Genomic DNA, 16,796 nt, shown 5'->3' with positions numbered 1-16,796 from the left:
GTGATTACACGGGTGTACTAGGGTGTGTGATTACACGGGTGTACTAGGGTGTGTGATTACACGGGTGTTTGCCATTGCTCTCTAGAGCTTTGCTCCTGAGTGCCTCCCGACCACCAGCACTGCATTGCCTGAGAGCCTGTTAGGGCCTAGAACAGTCTGCATTTTAATGAGTCCTGGCACCTGGTTTGCACCAGGCTTGGAAAGTATATTCTCTGTAGACTGTGCTCCAGCCATCCTGGAGACTGTATCATGTGACTAGCCAAGGCTATCTACTGTAAGATGGCTTTTAACAACAGTAACCAGGAGGCTAGAGAGATGGCTCAGAGGTTAAGAGCACCGACTACTCTTCCAAAGGTCCTGAGTTCAAATCTCAGGAACCACATGGTGCTTCACAACCATCTGTAACGAGATCTGACGCCCTCTTCTGGACTGTCTAAAGACAGCTACAGTATAATAATAAATAAATCTTTAAAAAGAAAAAAAGAACAGTAACCAGTTGCTTAACTCTCTGCTAGTCCTCCTCCCGGTTTCCAGCCCAGCCCCTTCCAAGCTTTCTCCCAACCGTTGCTCCCTCTGCTCCCCAACAGTCTGCTTAACACCCCCTTCTCCCAGTTCCCAACACCAGCAGCCCCAAGCTACAACTGTTGTAGCCTGTCTGCTCAGCTCAGCCTCTCCTGGCTCATCGTCTCCTAACAATGTCTTCTGCACCAACTGCCTTCTCTTCTTACTCTGGCAGCCCTTCATCCCCTTTTCTCTGCCTCAGCTGGCTTTTAAAAACTTACCCTGTTCCCAGAAATCCAAGAAGTAACCAACACTGAAGGTCATAGTATCAAGCAGTTCTAATAGCTAAGAATTCTTTTTTTTTTTTAAAGATTTATTTATTATTATATGTAAGTATATGTAAGTGACTATCTTCAGACACACCAGAAGAGGGCGTCAGATCTCATTATGGATGGTTGTGAACCACCATGTGGTTGCTGGGATTTGAACTCGGGACCCTTCGAAAGAGCAGTCAGTGCTCTTACCTGCTGAGCCATCTCTCCAGCCCACTAAGAATTCTTAACGGAGCAGTTTACTGCAATAGGCTGCCCTTTAAAACATCAGGTGCACAAGGTAAATCACACTAGAGCCAACTCATGTGCACTCCTCTGCCTCAAACCCTGCAGGGTCTCTTCTTTGATGACTCCTATGGCTTCTACCCAGGCCAAGTACTTATTGGCCCAGCCAAGATCTTCTCCAGTGTCCAGTGGCTCTCAGGGGTCAAGCCCGTACTCAGCACCAAGAGCAAGTTCCGTGTGGTGGTGGAGGAGGTAAGGACAGAACCGGTGGGCTGAGGGGCAGAGTCCCGTAACTGCTGCCCTCCAGCCTGCTCCCCAGTGCCCAAACCCCGGTGCCCTGAATGAGATTTGAGCATTGGAGCAGCCTAGGCTCTAGTCATGGGGTGGCTGACTGGCATTGATCCCTGCACTTGCCCTGCCCAAGAAAAGACCCTGGCTCCTACTGGGTGGGTGGCTACACTGTACCTGTGGATGATGTTGCAGACCTTGAAAGTCTACATCTGGCTATCCATCCATCCATCCCTAACTCTAACCCTGATGATTGATTGATTGATTGATTGATTAGTTTGTATTGGGTTGGACTCAGGGCAGTTATTTGAAGAGCGTATCCCATCCACTGTCCTCAGGTGCAGGTTGTAGAATTGAAAGTCACATGGATTACCAAGAGCTTCTGCCCCGGGGGCACGGACAGTGTTAGCCCCCCACCTTCGGTCATCACTCAGGAAAACCTAGGCAGGTGAGCGTGCCCCTACCCCAGAACCTCAGCTCTCTTCCTCAGCATGGCTTGGTCTGGCCATAAATGCACGGGAGGACCAGGCGTCCTAGCGAGCTCCCGGTGTTTCTCTCCAGGGTGAAGCGTCTCGGATGCTTTGACCATGCGCAGCGGCAGCTTGGGGAGCGCTGTCTGTATGTCTTCCCATCCAAGGTAGAGCCGGCCAAGCTTGCCTGGGAATGTCCAGAAAAACACTGCGCCCAGGCCCAGGGGGAGGGCTCCATGGCCAAGAAGGTATGTCCTTGAGGTGGGCGGGCGTGTGTGGGCACTCAGAGAACTGGCTCTGAGCCATTTCCACAGCCAGCAAGGTGGGTCTGGGCTTTAGGCCTTAGGGAACAGCCCTGAGGACCCTGCTGGCCACTTAGGTGTGTATAGCTCTGCTCCCCAAGACAGGCCCCTGCCTGCCTCAGTCTGCAACTCCCTCCCCTTTGTTCTACTTTGTAGGTGAAGCGCCTGTTGAAGAAACAGGTTGTGAGAATCATGTCCTGCGCCCCGGATACCCAGTGTCCTAGAGACCATTCCATGGAAGACCCAGACAAGAAAGGGGAAGCCAGAGCCGGGAACGAAGTAGGGTCTGCTAGCCCTGAGGAGCAACCCGATGGATCAGCCAGCCCCGTGGAGATGCAGGACGAGGGGTCGGAGGGGCTTCAGGAGACAGGCGAACCACTGCCCCCCTTCCTCTTGAAGGAGGGTGGAGATGACGGGCTACACTCGGCAGAGCAGGATGCAGATGATGAGGCAGCTGACGATACAGATGACACCAGCTCGGTGACCTCCTCTGCCAGCTCTACTACCTCCTCCCAGAGTGGCAGTGGCACTGGTCGTAAAAAGAGCATTCCCTTGTCCATCAAAAACTTGAAGCGGAAACACAAGAGGAAGAAGAATAAGATCACCCGTGACTTCAAGCCCGGAGACAGGTGAGTTGTAAGTGTTCCTTACCTACCCTGCGGTGCACGCGTAGACTCATCCTTACCTACCCTGCGGTGCACACGTAGACTCTTCCTTACGTACCCTGCGGTGCACACGTAGACTCATCCTTACCCTGTGGTGCACACGTAGACCCATCCTTACCTACCCTGCGGTGCACACGTAGACTCTTCCTTACTTACCCTGCGGTGCACACGTAGACTCATCCTTATGCTGTGGTGCACACGTAGACTCTTCCTTACTTACCCTGCGCTGCACATGTAGACTCATCCTTACGTACCCTGCGGTGCACACATAGACTCTTCCTTACGTACCCTGCGGTGCACATGTAGACTCATCCTTACCCTGTGGTGCACACGTAGACTCTTCCTTACTTACCCTGCGGTGCACACGTAGACTCATCCTTACCCTGTGGTGCACACGTAGACTCATCCTTACGTACCCTGCGGTGCACACGTAGACTCATCCTTACCCTGCGGTGCACACGTAGACTCAGTAGCCAGGCTGTGTGCCCTGAGGGCTGTGCTGCTCCCATCTCCAGATGGGCGTGCCTAAGATAGGCCTGGGTACATGGGGGAAGGATGGGGTCAGGTAGCAGCTAAGCCTCCCTAACCTGGCTTCTGGGACCACACCTGCCTAAGTTCTCCCTTGTGGGTCCTAGCCCGAGATTGTATCACATTTGGGGCACAGCATGGGCGAGCTTTACACACACCAGACATTCATCTGCCCATGTGAGACTCGGGTAGGCCTGGAAGGGGTGGAAGGTTGTCACCTGTTCTGTCTACAAGAAGCATATTTTTGTGGCCTGGCTCATGAGCCTACACTTCACAGGGTGGCTGTGGAAGTTGTGACCACGATGACGTCAGCTGATGTGATGTGGCAAGATGGCTCTGTGGAATGCAACATCCGCTCCAACGACCTTTTCCCTGTACATCACCTGGACAACAATGAGTTCTGCCCTGGAGACTTCGTGGTGGACAAGCGAGGTAGTGCTGCCCTCCAGGGAGTGTTAGGGGTCTAGGAGTACTCTTTGAAGGTCTTTTAACAGGCCAGCCGAGGCCTGTGTGTTTGCAGGCAGGCACCCCAGAGCTCTTCAGCTTGTCATGTTCCTTCTGATTTCCCTAGTCCAGAGCTGCCCAGACCCTGCTGTCTATGGTGTGGTACAGTCTGGGGACCATGTTGGCCGTACCTGCATGGTGAAGTGGTTCAAGCTGCGGCCAAGTGGGGATGATGTGGAGGTGAGCATGCCGGTCTGCTTCCTTTGGGTGGGCTCTGGCAAAGGGAGGGAAGCCTGGCTCATTCAGCCCGGCTTTTGCCGCAGCTCATTGGAGAAGAGGAGGATGTGAGCGTCTACGACATCGCTGACCACCCTGACTTTCGCTTCCGCACAACTGATATTGTCATCCGCATTGGCAACACTGAGGATGGGGCTCTGCCCAAGGAGGATGAGGTGGGTATGCTGCTCTGGGACTGCAGCTTCTCTGCAGGTAGTGGCTGCGGTCCTTCTCACTGCCACCAGGTGCTTCAGGAGCTGAGGCCTGAGAGTCTTACAGTTCTGCACCCCAGGATGGTTGGCGTGGCCTGCATTAGAGAAGGGAGCCCCCTCACCTGGAGGCCTCGGGCTTCGTGGACCCTGGCAGTTAGGTTCCCTGGGGGCTGCACTCCATTGCAGCTGTGAGCAGCACACAGTCAGCTGCAGCAAAGCCCAGGCTTGGAGATAGAGCTTGAGCTGGATCTGCAGGAAGAGCTGAGATGTTGAGAAAGGTCAAGACGGAGTCTAGACACAAGGGGCAGAGACAAACTCTGGTTGAGGGGGAAGAAAGAGTGCCAAGCCAAGGAGGTCAGCACACTGCCTGTGGGGAGACTTGGGAAAGACATTTAACGTTTGCTGCCAGTCCAGGGGATGGGAGGTGGCTGGGACAACCCACTAGTGCTTATGTCCTTCTGGCTTGTGTCTGACCACATCCCCTCTGCCCTTCAGCCCTCAGTGGGCCAGGTGGCCCGAGTCGACGTCAGCAGCAAAGTGGAAGTGGTGTGGGCTGACAACTCAAAAACCATCATCTTGCCACAGGTGAGGCGAGACCCGGGCCCCTGGCTGCTCAGACCCTGGAGGTCTGGAGCTCCCCACAGACGCCCAAGGACAGGGACAGAGGCTTTCTAAATCTCACGGGTGTGTGAGGTTCCCAAACCTCTAGATCACCACATAGTGTGCTGGGGAGTGCAGGGTATTTCCTGCCGTGTTTCTAGAACAGTCCATGACACGTAAGGACGAGAAAGAACAGGCTGGCCCCAGTTCTAGCCGTCTCTAGCTGGGCTCCTTTCTTCTGCTCTACTGGAGCTGACCCGCCGTCCAACTCTGCCTTCCCGGGGCACACGGGGTGGGCAAATGCACAGGGGGGCTGATCCCCCACTGTGGCAGCCATTCCAGGGGAAAGCAGGGCACAATGCGACCAACTCCAGTGCCCCTGCTTTGCCTGCCAGGAAGGTTACCCACTCCTGCTCAGCCCACAAAGACCTGACCACGCCAGTGCCTGGCCTGAGTCCTGGCTACGCTGGCTTTGCTGAGGATCCCCTGTGCCCCTCACTCACTCCCGCTGGCCAGATGCTGGCGGACCACCCAGAGCCTGAGAGGAGGTAGTACGGGCAGGTATTAACTTAGCTTTGTGTGCCGCATGGTGTGCAAGCTGGGAGAGGAGCCTTGCAGAGAACTGGGGACCTCATAGCAGGGACAGGATTTCAGATGGAAGGTTGGGCAAGAGGAGACTCCAGAGTTCCTCAGTATTGAGTCTGTCTGCATTTCCTCTTCTTCCCCTAGCACTTATACAACATCGAGTCAGAGATCGAGGAGTCTGACTACGATTCTGTGGAAGGCAGCACCAGTGGGGCCTCCTCAGACGAGTGGGAAGACGACAGCGACAGCTGGGAGACGGACAACGGGCTTGTAGATGATGAGCACCCCAAGATAGAAGAGCTGGCTGCCATCCTGCCTACAGAGCAGCCGGCTGCCCCCGAGGAGGACAAGGGGGTGGTAATCAGTGAAGAGGCGGCCACGGCTGCCATCCAGGGTGCTGTGGCCATGGCTGCCCCTGTGGCGGGGCTAATGGAGAAGGCTGGCAAGGACGGGCCTCCCAAGAGTTTCCGGGAGCTAAAGGAGGCCATCAAGATCCTGGAGAGCCTTAAGAACATGACGGTGGAGCAGCTGCTCACGGGCTCGCCCACCTCGCCCACCGTCGAGCCTGAGAAGCCAACTCGAGAGAAGAAGTTTTTGGACGATATCAAGAAGCTTCAGGAGAACCTCAAGAAGACCCTGGACAATGTGGCCATCGCTGAGGAGGAGAAGATGGAGGCAGTGCCCGACGCAGACCGCAAGGACGACAAGCCTGAGGTGCAGTCACCAGTGAGAGCCGACTGGCCCAGCGAGACACCTGTGCTCTGTCAACAGTGTGGTGGCAAGCCTGGCGTCACCTTCACCAGCGCCAAGGGCGAGGTGTTCTCTGTGCTGGAGTTTGCACCCTGTGAGTCACCATGGATGGTGTCCTTGCCCGTTCCCCCCCCCCCAACCCCTGGGGGTTCCTGCTTCTGCCATCACCCTGTGTCCTGGGGGGTTGTAGTGGGAGGCACCCAGGCTTCACTCGGTCCGGGCCTGACTCCTCTCTCCTGCAGCAAATCACTCTTTCAAGAAGATTGAGTTCCAGCCCCCGGAAGCCAAGAAGTTCTTCAGCACAGTACGGAAGGAGATGGCTCTACTGGCCACCTCACTGCCCGATGGCATCATGGTCAAGACTTTTGAGGACAGAATGGCAAGTGGGCTACTGGGAACTTGGGGAGGCAGGTACAGATGCCCTGGGGCACTGAGGTGTAGCAGTGCCACTTGCCGTGGTTCCAGATGTAGTGGCTCAGTTACCCGAGGTATCAGAATGGAGCCGTGCAGCCACGTGGACACCCTTCTGGGAGCCGTGGTCCGCCCTTCTAAGGAAGCATGGTAGCGGTGTGGTTCTGAAAGGGTGGAGCCTGGCAGGAGGGGGAGGCTGCCTTTGTTGTCTGTCCCTTCTCCACTCCCACAAACCCAAGGCCTTTGACACTCATAGCGGCTCCTTCCAAAGGCCCTTTTCTGTATCAGCACTGCCCTCTCTCGCCACAGCATGTGGTCCTTTGTGCATTTCGCCTTTCCACACAGCTGCCCTTGTAAATCTGGAACTCAGTGGTCTTCCTATAGGGGTCTTCCAGGTGCTGGGATTACAGGTAGAAGTTGTCACACCCAGCCTTGCTTAAGGACCCCAGGGACATCTGTTTCTCTTGGGTTTGGTGAAAATTCTTTTAGGAAGTCCCCGCTTGGCACAGCTCACCTGAGGGAGTAAGAGAAACAAAACCAAGCACACTTTTTCCAAGTCCTCAAGGCACCTTTCAGGGCACCCAAGACCCTATGCGAGGGTCCTTCTTTCTCTCCAGTTTCCCACTTTCTATCTGCTCTACTCTGGTACCCTGGCAAGGGTACACATGTGCTTGTTTCCTGGCTGTCGAGTTCCGCTGGCCTCGGCCAGTGTTTACCCTCCAGCTCAGACCCTCCACTATGACACCCCCACTCCACCCTCACCCCCACCTCCACCTGGAAGCAAACGTTAGATGTCTCCTCGGCTCTGGCTCTGGAGTGCTGCCCTGGGATCTACGGATCTGTGCAGTGCCCTGGGAGGAAGTGAGAGCAGACTCCAGACACCAGCCTTCCTGTGATCCCTTCTAGGACCTCTTCTCTGCACTGATCAAGGGCCCCACTCGGACTCCCTATGAAGATGGCCTCTACCTATTTGACATTCAGCTTCCCAACATCTACCCTGCGGTGCCCCCCCACTTTTGCTACCTCTCCCAGTGCAGCGGCCGCCTGAACCCCAACCTGTATGACAATGGGAAAGTGTGCGTCAGCCTCCTAGGTACCTGGATTGGAAAGGTGAGTGTGGGCCCATTGCCCAGGAGAGCTGGTGTCCATCTGAGACAGACCTAAAGGCTCTGTTTGTGTTTCAGGGGACAGAGAGGTGGACAAGTAAATCTAGTCTTCTCCAGGTGCTTATCTCCATCCAAGGTATGATGGGCTCTGGGCACACTGACAGTCTGTTCTCTTGAGGGTCACAGGCAAGCCTGCCCTCGTGGGGCTTGTCCCACTAACTAAGGGACTCTTTGTGGCAGGTCTGATCCTGGTGAATGAACCATACTATAATGAAGCTGGCTTTGACAGTGACCGGGGCCTGCAGGAAGGCTATGAGAATAGTCGCTGCTACAACGAGATGGCCTTGATCCGTGTGGTGCAGTCCATGACCCAGTTGGTGCGACGACCTCCTGAGGTCTTTGAGCAAGAGATCCGGCAGCATTTCAGTGTGGGTGGCTGGCGGCTGGTAAAGCGAATCGAGTCCTGGCTGGAAACCCATGCCATGCTGGAGAGGGCCCGGGCACTGCCCAATGGGACTCCTAAAGACAGCAGCTCCCTGGAGCCCCTGGCTGCAGCTGAACTCTCAGACTCTGGCCGTGAAGAGCCTGAGGATGTCGGGATGGCCCCTGGAGAAGGGTCCCAGGGCTCAGACTCAGAGGGTGGCGCCCAGGGCCCCGCCTCAGCAAGCAGAGAGCACACAGAGCAGACTGAGACAGCCCCTGATGCATCAGCACCTCCCAGCGTTAGACCAAAGAGGAGGAGGAAGAGTTACCGCAGCTTCCTGCCTGAGAAGAGCGGTTACCCTGACATCGGCTTCCCCCTCTTCCCGCTCTCCAAGGGTTTCATCAAGAGCATCCGGGGGGTTCTGACACAGTTCCGTGCTGCCCTGCTGGAGGCGGGCATGCCAGAGAGCACAGAGGACAAGTAGCTGCCCATGCTTGAAAGGGAGTGTCATGGTGGGAGAGGTCAGCCGCTGCCTGCTCCCTCCCTTCCTGAGATCTTGCCCCACCTCCTGCCCCTCCCTGTCCCCAGTTGGAGCCCTCTGCTGCCCTCTCCTGCCTGCGGCAAGTTTGATGCTGAAGTGCAAGAAGTGTCCCAAGATGCTGCGTTCTATCCCTCAGTTATGTTTCAAAGGCAGGCACCTGAGGCACTGGGAGCTCGCTCGCGTTCCCTGTTGCCCCAGGCAGAGTGTCCTGGCACTTGCTCCCTAGCTGTCCCTTCTCAGGTCAGAGGTGGGTGTTGAGGAACCTACAGATGGCAGAAGGGTGGACGTGCCTTGCATGAAGTGTGGCTGCTCCTGCAGTGCTCCCGGCCCCTCTCCAGCTTGACCGTAGCCTCCCACGTCCCAGCCCCTCCTGCTGCCATACCAGGTCCTTTTTCCCCTTACCTCCATCTCGGAGCTGTGGCTGCTGTGGCTGGCTCTGGCCTGGCAGTGCGTTATAGCCCTTAGGCCTATTGAACTTACTCTCTAAGAGAGGTTAGGATTAAGCTAAGGTCCAGAGTGACACCAGGAGAGGTTGTATGTAGCCCTCATAGAAACAGTTGAGGACATTGTGCTGCTTGGAAAGAAATGGCTATAGGTGCCTTGCTCTTCCAGTCCAAGATGGCGGTGACAGTGGCAGACCTGCCTGTGTGGGTGGGCTGTTATGTCATCTGCTCCATTCAGCCTCGTTTTGTCCCCACTGAGGTGACAGGAGCATCTGCACAAACCAGGCCAGCCAGTGTGACAAGGGCCTCTCCCATCCAGTGGCTCAGCCTCTCCAGTCAGCCTTGGCTTATAGACTCTCTCTGCAAGGGCAATCTGAGGGAGGAGGTTGGAAGGCACGGGAGCCCCACCCCACCCCCCAGGCCCAGAGGTTTACAAGTTTCTAAGCTTTTGATAATGTGAAGCTCCAGGTAGAGAGGATGCCGGTGAGCACATTACAACTCTTGTCATTTCTGGTGTATGTAATATTTAAGGTTGAAAAAAATAAATCTCAAAAGCAAAGATACTATTAACTCTTACTAGAAAAAAAAAAGACAGACAAAATACAAAACACAAAAAAAAGCCAAAGCATGATGCGTCTTGTCAGCCTTAAGTGGGCTCCACACCTGTGCTGTGCCAGGACCACCAGGGCAGCAGAGCCTTGGGAAGACAGAGCCGGAAACTGGAACACCCACCAGGAACCTTGAGGACATGGGGCCTGGCGGGACTGCTTCCCGGGCCGTTGTCCCCGTGGAGATGTGAATGCCTACTGCTTACAATACCTGTATAAAGTGCTGTGTGATTAAACTTTTTTTTAACTTGCATTTTTTTTGGGGGGTTGGCTCATTAACAAAACAAGATGGCACATTAAACCTGCCTCTGCCATTCATTCAGGCTGCTGTTGCCTTCTGTGTGCCAGGACCCACCCTCCCATGCCTCTTCCCCAAGGGAGACTGTGGCAGTGAGTCCTGCCTCCGGCCCTCATCATGGAGTCTGTTAGGGTAGTGTTGAATATCCAGACAGCAGTCGCCTCCCACACTGGGCGGTGGACCCCAGCAGCCGACAACTGGCCATTCAGCTCCTTCAGGACTCCTCAGGAATTGCTACCACAGCGTCTGGCAATGGTCAGGTGTCAGTATTCTGGGCTCCAGGGTGAAGTGGTTGACCAGGTTAGGGGCTTGGTTGGCATCTGCCATGTCCCCACAGCTTCCTTTTCGTTTCTGCCTAGAATTCCTGTTAAGTGCAGGCAGGGGACGGCTGAGGTCTTGGGTGAACCGGGAGATACCTCATGGATATCACCCAGCTCGCCTTTTAACAAACTGCTTGCTGCCTCTCATTTTTTCAGTTTGGTCAGAAGAGTCCCTTCCTTGAGATGTAAGCAAGTCTTCGCCTCATAGGGTCCCAACAACAAAGTGCGGATCCACCAAAGCTGCCCCTCAGGCAGGAGCACAGGAAACCATACCATACTAGAACATCCACCCAGCCCACCCAGCATGGATGATGGCTTCCCTGTAGCTCCATGTGAACACCCACGGGGCTGAACTGTATGTAAATGGCCCCAGGGCAGGTCCCAGGTTCTGTGAGGAAATCAGCCATGACAGAACCTAGTAAGGTCCACAGTCTACAGGCTGTGCCCTGAGGCTCCTAACTTGCAGGTCTGTCCACTCCGAATGCCCTGTATTTGAGGCCAGAGGTGGAGCACAGCCTGAGTTCCCCTGTGTGAGGTTTGGCTGTCGGCCAGGCTGAGGGCCTCTGGAGGGCATCAGGGTTGAAGTGCCCAACCCCAACAGGACTGTCCCATGGGATATAACTAAATGCATTTAGCTAGCTATCAGACCCTGGATTCAATCCCTGATAGCACAATGCCATAGCCCTTGCTGGTGTTAAGACCCCATTCTCTTCCCAATCCCTAGGATAGGATCAGCGGGTTGGAAAAGTATCTTTATTTGAATCTGGTTCTCAGGGAAGGTCGTCAGGAGCAATGGGGAGTGCCTTCTATATGCAACTGGCCCAGCCAGTGGGACTCTGCCCCGGGGTCTCCTTCGAACTAGAGGGTGGAGCCTTTCTTTCCAGGACATAGCACCACCTTCTAGCTTTCTCTGCAGGGGTCCCCACCACCTCCATAAGAGCTTTAGAAATAGCCTCCCATACCAAGAGATGGATGCACGGGAGGGGCCCATCAGTGTAGACAGAGTAAACAAAGGCACAGTCACACTGGTTCTTCTGGAGGTGGCCTCCGCTGGGAGTCCCAGCCGGATGGGGAATCCCTGCTGCCACAGACCATCCAAAGGTAGTTTGGGTGCACTTGGCCCTGCACGGCTTCACATGCCATCAGCTCTCCATCCACAGAAAACACGCCCCTCTGGTTCTTGGGCTCCAGGCGGAAGGCTACCACTGGCACATGAACCAAGTATGGACAGTCAAATTCCATATGCTTGCCCTTCTGCATGGCCAGGAAGAGGCGCAGCAGCGTGGCCCTTGACACTCCCGCACGCACATAGAACAGATGCATAACGCCAGCCTCACAGCGGCCCATGGGCGCTGCAAGCATCTCAGAGCTCAGGTGGGTGTGGAGCAGCACCAGCACCAGAACGAAGTTCTGTTCTGACACCACGGTCCAGTGAGAAGGCACCGGCTCCTCCAGAGGAACAAGGTATGTGTCCACCGGACCCTTCTGCACCCGAGTAGAAGCAGGTACCCTGGAGGCAGCACTCCCTACAGGAAGGTAGGCCAGTTGGCCTTGGTAGATGCGCAGGCTCGCTAGTCGAAATAAGGTTCCCACGGTGAAACGGATCTCCCCCAAGCGCCTGTACTTCTCGGACTCGAGGTCCACGTCAGCAACGAAACCCCAGGACAGACTGAGCACAGAATAGAGCTGCAGTCCAGAAGCGGTGTGCAGGGACAGCAGGTTCATGGGTGACAGGTGTCGGCGGCACAACAGCAGTGTGCAGTTGATGAGGAGATCTTCATTAGTCACCTGCTCGTACCTGTGAGGTTAAAGGTCAGATGGGGGCTAGCAGAGCAACAGAGGTCCTAGGGAGTCCCTGGAGCCAGTGACAGCAGACGGAGGCTCCCTAGGGCCAGTAAGCTGAAAACAAGGCTCCAGAAGAAAGTGGCACTTTTCCCACAGGAACTCAGAAAATGGCGCTAGAGGACATGATGCCCACTCTGACCCTCAGCTCTCACCCAGCATAGTAGTTCATGGAAGCTGCCAGCGCATTGCCAGAGCCTCCAGGAAGGCTACACAGGGGTTTCTGGATGGCAGTCTCCCAGTCGGGCCGGTCCATTAGCCCATTCACCACCTGTTGAAGCAGAGTCTCTCAGTCCAGAAAACCACGCCAAGCCCTCAGAGCATCCTCCAGCTGAACCCTCACCTCGTGCATCAGACCATCACCGGACACGACCACCAGGGCATCCCAGCGGCCCAGCTCCTCAGCATACACCAGCTCCCTGGCATGGTTCTGCCGTTCTGGTGGGAGAATTGATGTTCTCAGAGCTGGTTTTCTGGCACGAAATGCTCCCTTCACCCTCTGGGGTCCGTACTCACCCGTAAGCATCAGTTTAAAGGATATCTCTGCCTCCTCCAGAAGGGGCTGCACACTGCTCTGGAAGAGCTGCTGAGCCTTGCCTTTGCCACCTTGGGGGTTCAGAAGCACCAGCACTCTGCACGGCCGCGGGAGCAGTCCCCGGGGGCAGTCTGCTACAAACAAAACACAACAAAGCCAGATGGGACTGGAGAGAGGACTCAGTAGGTAAAAGCACTTGCTGCTCTTCAAGAAGGCCTAGGTTCCGTTCCAGTACCGGAAAGGTGGCTCACAATGGTCCCAAACTCCAGTTCCGGGGGATCCCTACGCCCTCTTCTGGCCTTCAAGGGCAACAAATACACACCTAGCGCATATACAAACCACTCAAACCCATAAAAAGAAACCTTCTAACGAAAAACAGAGTGGCAATGCCCACAATCAGCCGCTAGAGGGCCGAAGAGAGCTGCGGGGACACGGGTGGAGGATCCCAGTTCTTGGGTAACTGATCACTCAACCCGGCTAGGGGAAGCGGCCTCCCACAGGTTGTCTGGGAGTGGCACAGCGCTGTACCTTTTACCCCACAAACCTGGCTCCATAACCAAGTCCCCTGGCTCCCGCTGACAAGGGGCCACTGGTGCTGCCCCGGCGCTGCGAGAGGTAACCGCGGCTCCCGCGTTCAGCTCCTTATCGGTGTTGCCCAGGAGGGTGTCTGGCGACTGGCCGTGGGGCTCGCCCTCTCCACCTCCCTGGGCTGTGAGAGCGCCCTCGTCATTCCCCGAGGCGGCCAGATCTGAGGGACAGGAGGAAAGAGTGATGGGGTTCGCTGCCCCGGCTCCATGCATGCGGGACAGAGTGCCCAACCAGAGCCCCTGGACCTCGCGTAGGGTGCTGCATGCCACTGTGGCTCGGGGATCTAGCTTTCCAGACTCAGCCTCCCACCCCACGAACGTTCCGTTCCAGGGGACACCGGATTCGAGCCCGACGCGTGAGTCAGTGACCCGTGGCTCTCTCCGTCGGGCCGGCTCTTCACCTTTCGGGGTTGGTGGAGAGTCCGACTGCATACAATTCCCAGAACTAGCATAGCGAGGCGCACTCTCTGAGACGAAGAACCCCGTCGCAACCTGCCCTGTCGCCCTGTCCCCTACCTGAACCCCGAAGCCGCTGAGTCCCCGAGAGAGTGGGGTAGGGGTGCGCGCCGCGCTCGTAAGAACAGTGCCCAAGTCCCGCAGAAGCCTGCCCGGGCTGGGTGGACCCACAGATGCGGTCTGCCCTGCCGGAGAGCGCGTGTGCTCTGGGGCGCAGGCGTGGGGCCGTCTCCCTCACCGACCCACGAAGGCACCGCCAGCTACGAGAGGGCGCGCGCGGGGGAAGGGGGATCCCTACCCAGTCAGTGGCGGAAAGCAGCTCCTCTCGGGCCCAGCCCCGCGACAGAGGGAACAACTGCAGCACTGGGCTGACACGGACTCCGAGGGATCGCCCCCCTCCGGACTCAAACTTTTTGCTCTACTTGGCGGCGGTGCGGGGAGGGAGCTGAGCCTCTGGGCCGGCCTGGCCACGCCCCGCGTTCCGTGCGCGCCGCTCTGGTCCCCCACCCGCCCCGGATCTCACTGGACCGCCCGGAACACAGTCACCGCCACCCAGGGCTCGGCCACGCGTAGACGAGGGGCTGGATCCCCGGACAGGACGGTGCACCCCGGTGCTGGAGGAAGAGCTCCGGAAGTCGGCAAGGCGTGGGGTTCGGAGCCCGGCCTGAAGCCGAGCATCGGCGGAGCGCGAAAGTGAGGGCGCGGCCCGGATGCCGGCGCCCAGCATCCGAGCGGGTTTCGCGTGGTTCTGCGCTTGCTGAGGACCCTGGGCTGTACCTCGCTCGACACCGCCGCTCACAGTAGGGAGGCAGCGCCTCGTTGGCGTCGCCTGGCCCTAGCCTAATCAGAATTCCATATCCAGAACCCTTCCTGCCGGCCTGGCTCTGGGCCAGGTCGGGTCACCCGCCACCCGCGAGCTTCTCTTCCTCCCCTGCTCCTCCGTGGTGCCTTTACTTTTAGCTTCCAGATGCAGCCGCTCGATCGCTCAGCCGCCGACCCCGCAGCGGTCTGGCACGCCTTTCGGGAGAAAGCTGAACCGGTTTGGGGACGAAGTCGGGAGCCTTGTCAGTAACCTCCAAAGGTGGAGTCTTCCCCCGCAGGGAACACCATGGAGGCCTGGGATGCTGCCCGCCACGGATGATCCGGATCCACGATCCTCACCAACGGGAGGAACCCAGCAGTGTGGACGGGGCAATGGGGGCTCTCATCGGGATTGGAGAGGCTAGCATGGGGGCGTGGTCCCACCGCTCTCCACCCCTTAGGGAGAGCTCGGGGTGAAACTGCACACGTGCCCGGGTGTATGCGCTTCGGTGGAGATAAACATTTAAGACGCACGGTTGTGTAAGTGATATATTTCATGGCAAATGACCTGAGGGCGTCTGTGACTAACCGGAGTTAAATTCCTGGAAGATTATTAGCGGAGACTGGGAAAAACAAACTCCCAAAATCCGACTCGGTGACCTATCCAGGTAGCAGCAGAACAGACTCCCAAAGTAGCTGCGTTGGTTTAGCTCCGGTTCCAGAGAACGAGCGCGCCCACACTGGCCCCCGCGCGACCCCACCCACCCCTCTCTTCACATCGCTTCACAAAGTCCAGAAGAGGCGAGTCCGGGAGGAAAGCGGACCCAGTTAAGCAAGCGTTGCAGTGAACTAGGTCACGCCTTGAAGGTGGCTTCTCTCCCAGAGGACCCTGGAGTCCCCGACCGAGCTTCTCACTATTTTAGGGGCCCCCGGGAGGACCAGGGGCGCAGGCTGTACCTGCGGTTCCGCACGCGTCACTACAATACATGCCTTGGCTCTGTACCGCCGGGGGACAGTCTGACCGGGTCATGAGCGCCCCGAGTGCCTTCCGAGAAGGTGACTCAGCGACACGCTCACGGGTGGAGAAACTCCCGGAAACAACCAACCAACCAAAAAAAAGAAAAGAAAAATGAGTTGAGGGGGCAAGGGCGTCATCACCCACCCTCCGGTGCGGCGACGCGTGGCCACCACGATCTGGTCCTCCACCTACCCGCATCCCCGGCTTCCCACCTCACACCCCAGGAAGCCAGCGCGCACAAGGAGAGCTGCTCTGCAGCCGCAGTGCCGCGGTCACGCGCTGCGGGGACGCGAGCCGCGGTGGGAGGAGGGGGCTCTGCGGGGGAGCCAGGCTCTCTGCCGCTCCGCTCCCTGGTCCACCCTGTCCCTCCCCTTACCAGAGAGACCTAGGGTCCAGGTCTAGCGTCGGTGTCTAGCAGACTCAGGGAGAACGCTATTCTCCCCGAGATTTTGAGCTTGGAGGGGGGCTGGCTGCCCAAGCTATAGGAAACACCCTCTTCTGCTCTCCCACAGTTTAGGAAGGAGTGTCTCTCAAACCCGAAAAGCAAGTCATTAGCAACTAAGAAGAAGAAACTGAAGCACGGGAAAGAAAATATCAGGCTGTGTGTAAATTTACGCTCAAAATGCCGACCTGAATCAGGGTCTCGCTTTTCTTGGAGGCCTGGGGCTGGAACTTCTCACACTCTGCGGGCAAGCGCAGGGCAAGGTTGACTGGAAACTCAGTCCGAAGAAGAGAGCAAAAGCAGCCTGCAGCGCATTTTATACTTGGGCCTCAGGGCCGGGTTCCCTTTCTGCTCGGAAGAGACCCAGTGGGAGGGGGGTTCCAGTCTGGCGCTGGTTCCAGTCGACACAATGGCTCCTCTGTGTCCGCTGCCGCCTCATCCTCTGGCCTCCTCACCTCTCTGGTCTCTGCCTCTCTCGTTCTTGTTCACCTCCCCCATTCCGGGCAACTTTGTAGACCCTTTCCCTTCCTAAAGAACTTTGTCTCCAGAAGCCGTCAAACAGCATCCCTGGCCCTGGAGCCCGGAATGGACGAGAACAAGATGTTGGCTTTCTTTTGTGTCTCTTGAAGGAGAAGGGCCTTATGGGAGCTGTCAAACCAATTCCCAGCAAAGCTTATAACAAACCCCAAGCCCTTCCCCCCAGTCTGGGAGACCAAGTACACCACCACCAGGGCTTACTGTGTGTTAGCCAGCCTGGTGTATTGCACACCACCACCAGGGCTTACT

General features: G+C 56.8%; 2 protein-coding genes across 7 annotated transcripts in view; one reads left to right on the top strand and one right to left on the bottom strand.

The window, feature by feature from the left end:
* Ube2o (ubiquitin conjugating enzyme E2 O) overlaps positions 1-10,026 on the top strand; it is a 49,569-nt gene extending 39,543 nt beyond the window's left edge. For 2 of the 3 annotated variants that reach the window (XM_031351193.1, XM_031351195.1), the window contains exons 6-18: positions 1,167-1,310; positions 1,685-1,794; positions 1,908-2,064; positions 2,275-2,747; positions 3,589-3,743; positions 3,883-3,995; positions 4,079-4,207; positions 4,739-4,828; positions 5,573-6,272; positions 6,421-6,557; positions 7,496-7,699; positions 7,774-7,831; positions 7,936-10,026. In XM_031351193.1, the coding sequence (XP_031207053.1) occupies positions 1,167-1,310; positions 1,685-1,794; positions 1,908-2,064; positions 2,275-2,747; positions 3,589-3,743; positions 3,883-3,995; positions 4,079-4,207; positions 4,739-4,828; positions 5,573-6,272; positions 6,421-6,557; positions 7,496-7,699; positions 7,774-7,831; positions 7,936-8,603 (3,138 nt within the window). In that variant the 3' untranslated portion in view covers positions 8,604-10,026. The remainder of the gene's footprint in view (positions 1-1,166; positions 1,311-1,684; positions 1,795-1,907; positions 2,065-2,274; positions 2,748-3,588; positions 3,744-3,882; positions 3,996-4,078; positions 4,208-4,738; positions 4,829-5,572; positions 6,273-6,420; positions 6,558-7,495; positions 7,700-7,773; positions 7,832-7,935) is intronic. The other variant, XM_031351194.1, reaches the window with a different exon arrangement.
* A 1,042-nt stretch (positions 10,027-11,068) lies between these two features.
* On the bottom strand, positions 11,069-14,949 carry Sphk1 (sphingosine kinase 1). Of its 4 annotated transcripts, none has more exons than XM_031353508.1 (6): positions 14,048-14,949; positions 13,251-13,454; positions 12,688-12,837; positions 12,515-12,609; positions 12,327-12,442; positions 11,069-12,127 (listed from the first exon to the last, which is right to left on the bottom strand). In XM_031353508.1, exons 2-6 carry the CDS (start codon positions 13,258-13,260, stop codon positions 11,350-11,352), a joined length of 1,149 nt encoding a protein of 382 aa, XP_031209368.1. In that variant the 5' UTR covers positions 13,261-13,454; positions 14,048-14,949; the 3' UTR covers positions 11,069-11,349. The 4 variants fall into 4 exon arrangements, with proteins under 4 accessions (XP_031209368.1, XP_031209367.1, XP_031209369.1 ...); XM_031353507.1 differs by having other exon boundaries at positions 12,688-12,840; positions 14,704-14,949; XM_031353509.1 differs by having other exon boundaries at positions 14,704-14,949.
* Positions 14,950-16,796: the final 1,847 nt, after the last annotated feature.

Source organism: Mastomys coucha, unplaced genomic scaffold (assembly GCF_008632895.1).
Source record: "Mastomys coucha isolate ucsf_1 unplaced genomic scaffold, UCSF_Mcou_1 pScaffold5, whole genome shotgun sequence".
Lineage (NCBI taxonomy): Eukaryota > Metazoa > Chordata > Mammalia > Rodentia > Muridae > Mastomys > Mastomys coucha.
This window is presented reverse-complemented; position numbering and strand designations above follow the sequence as displayed.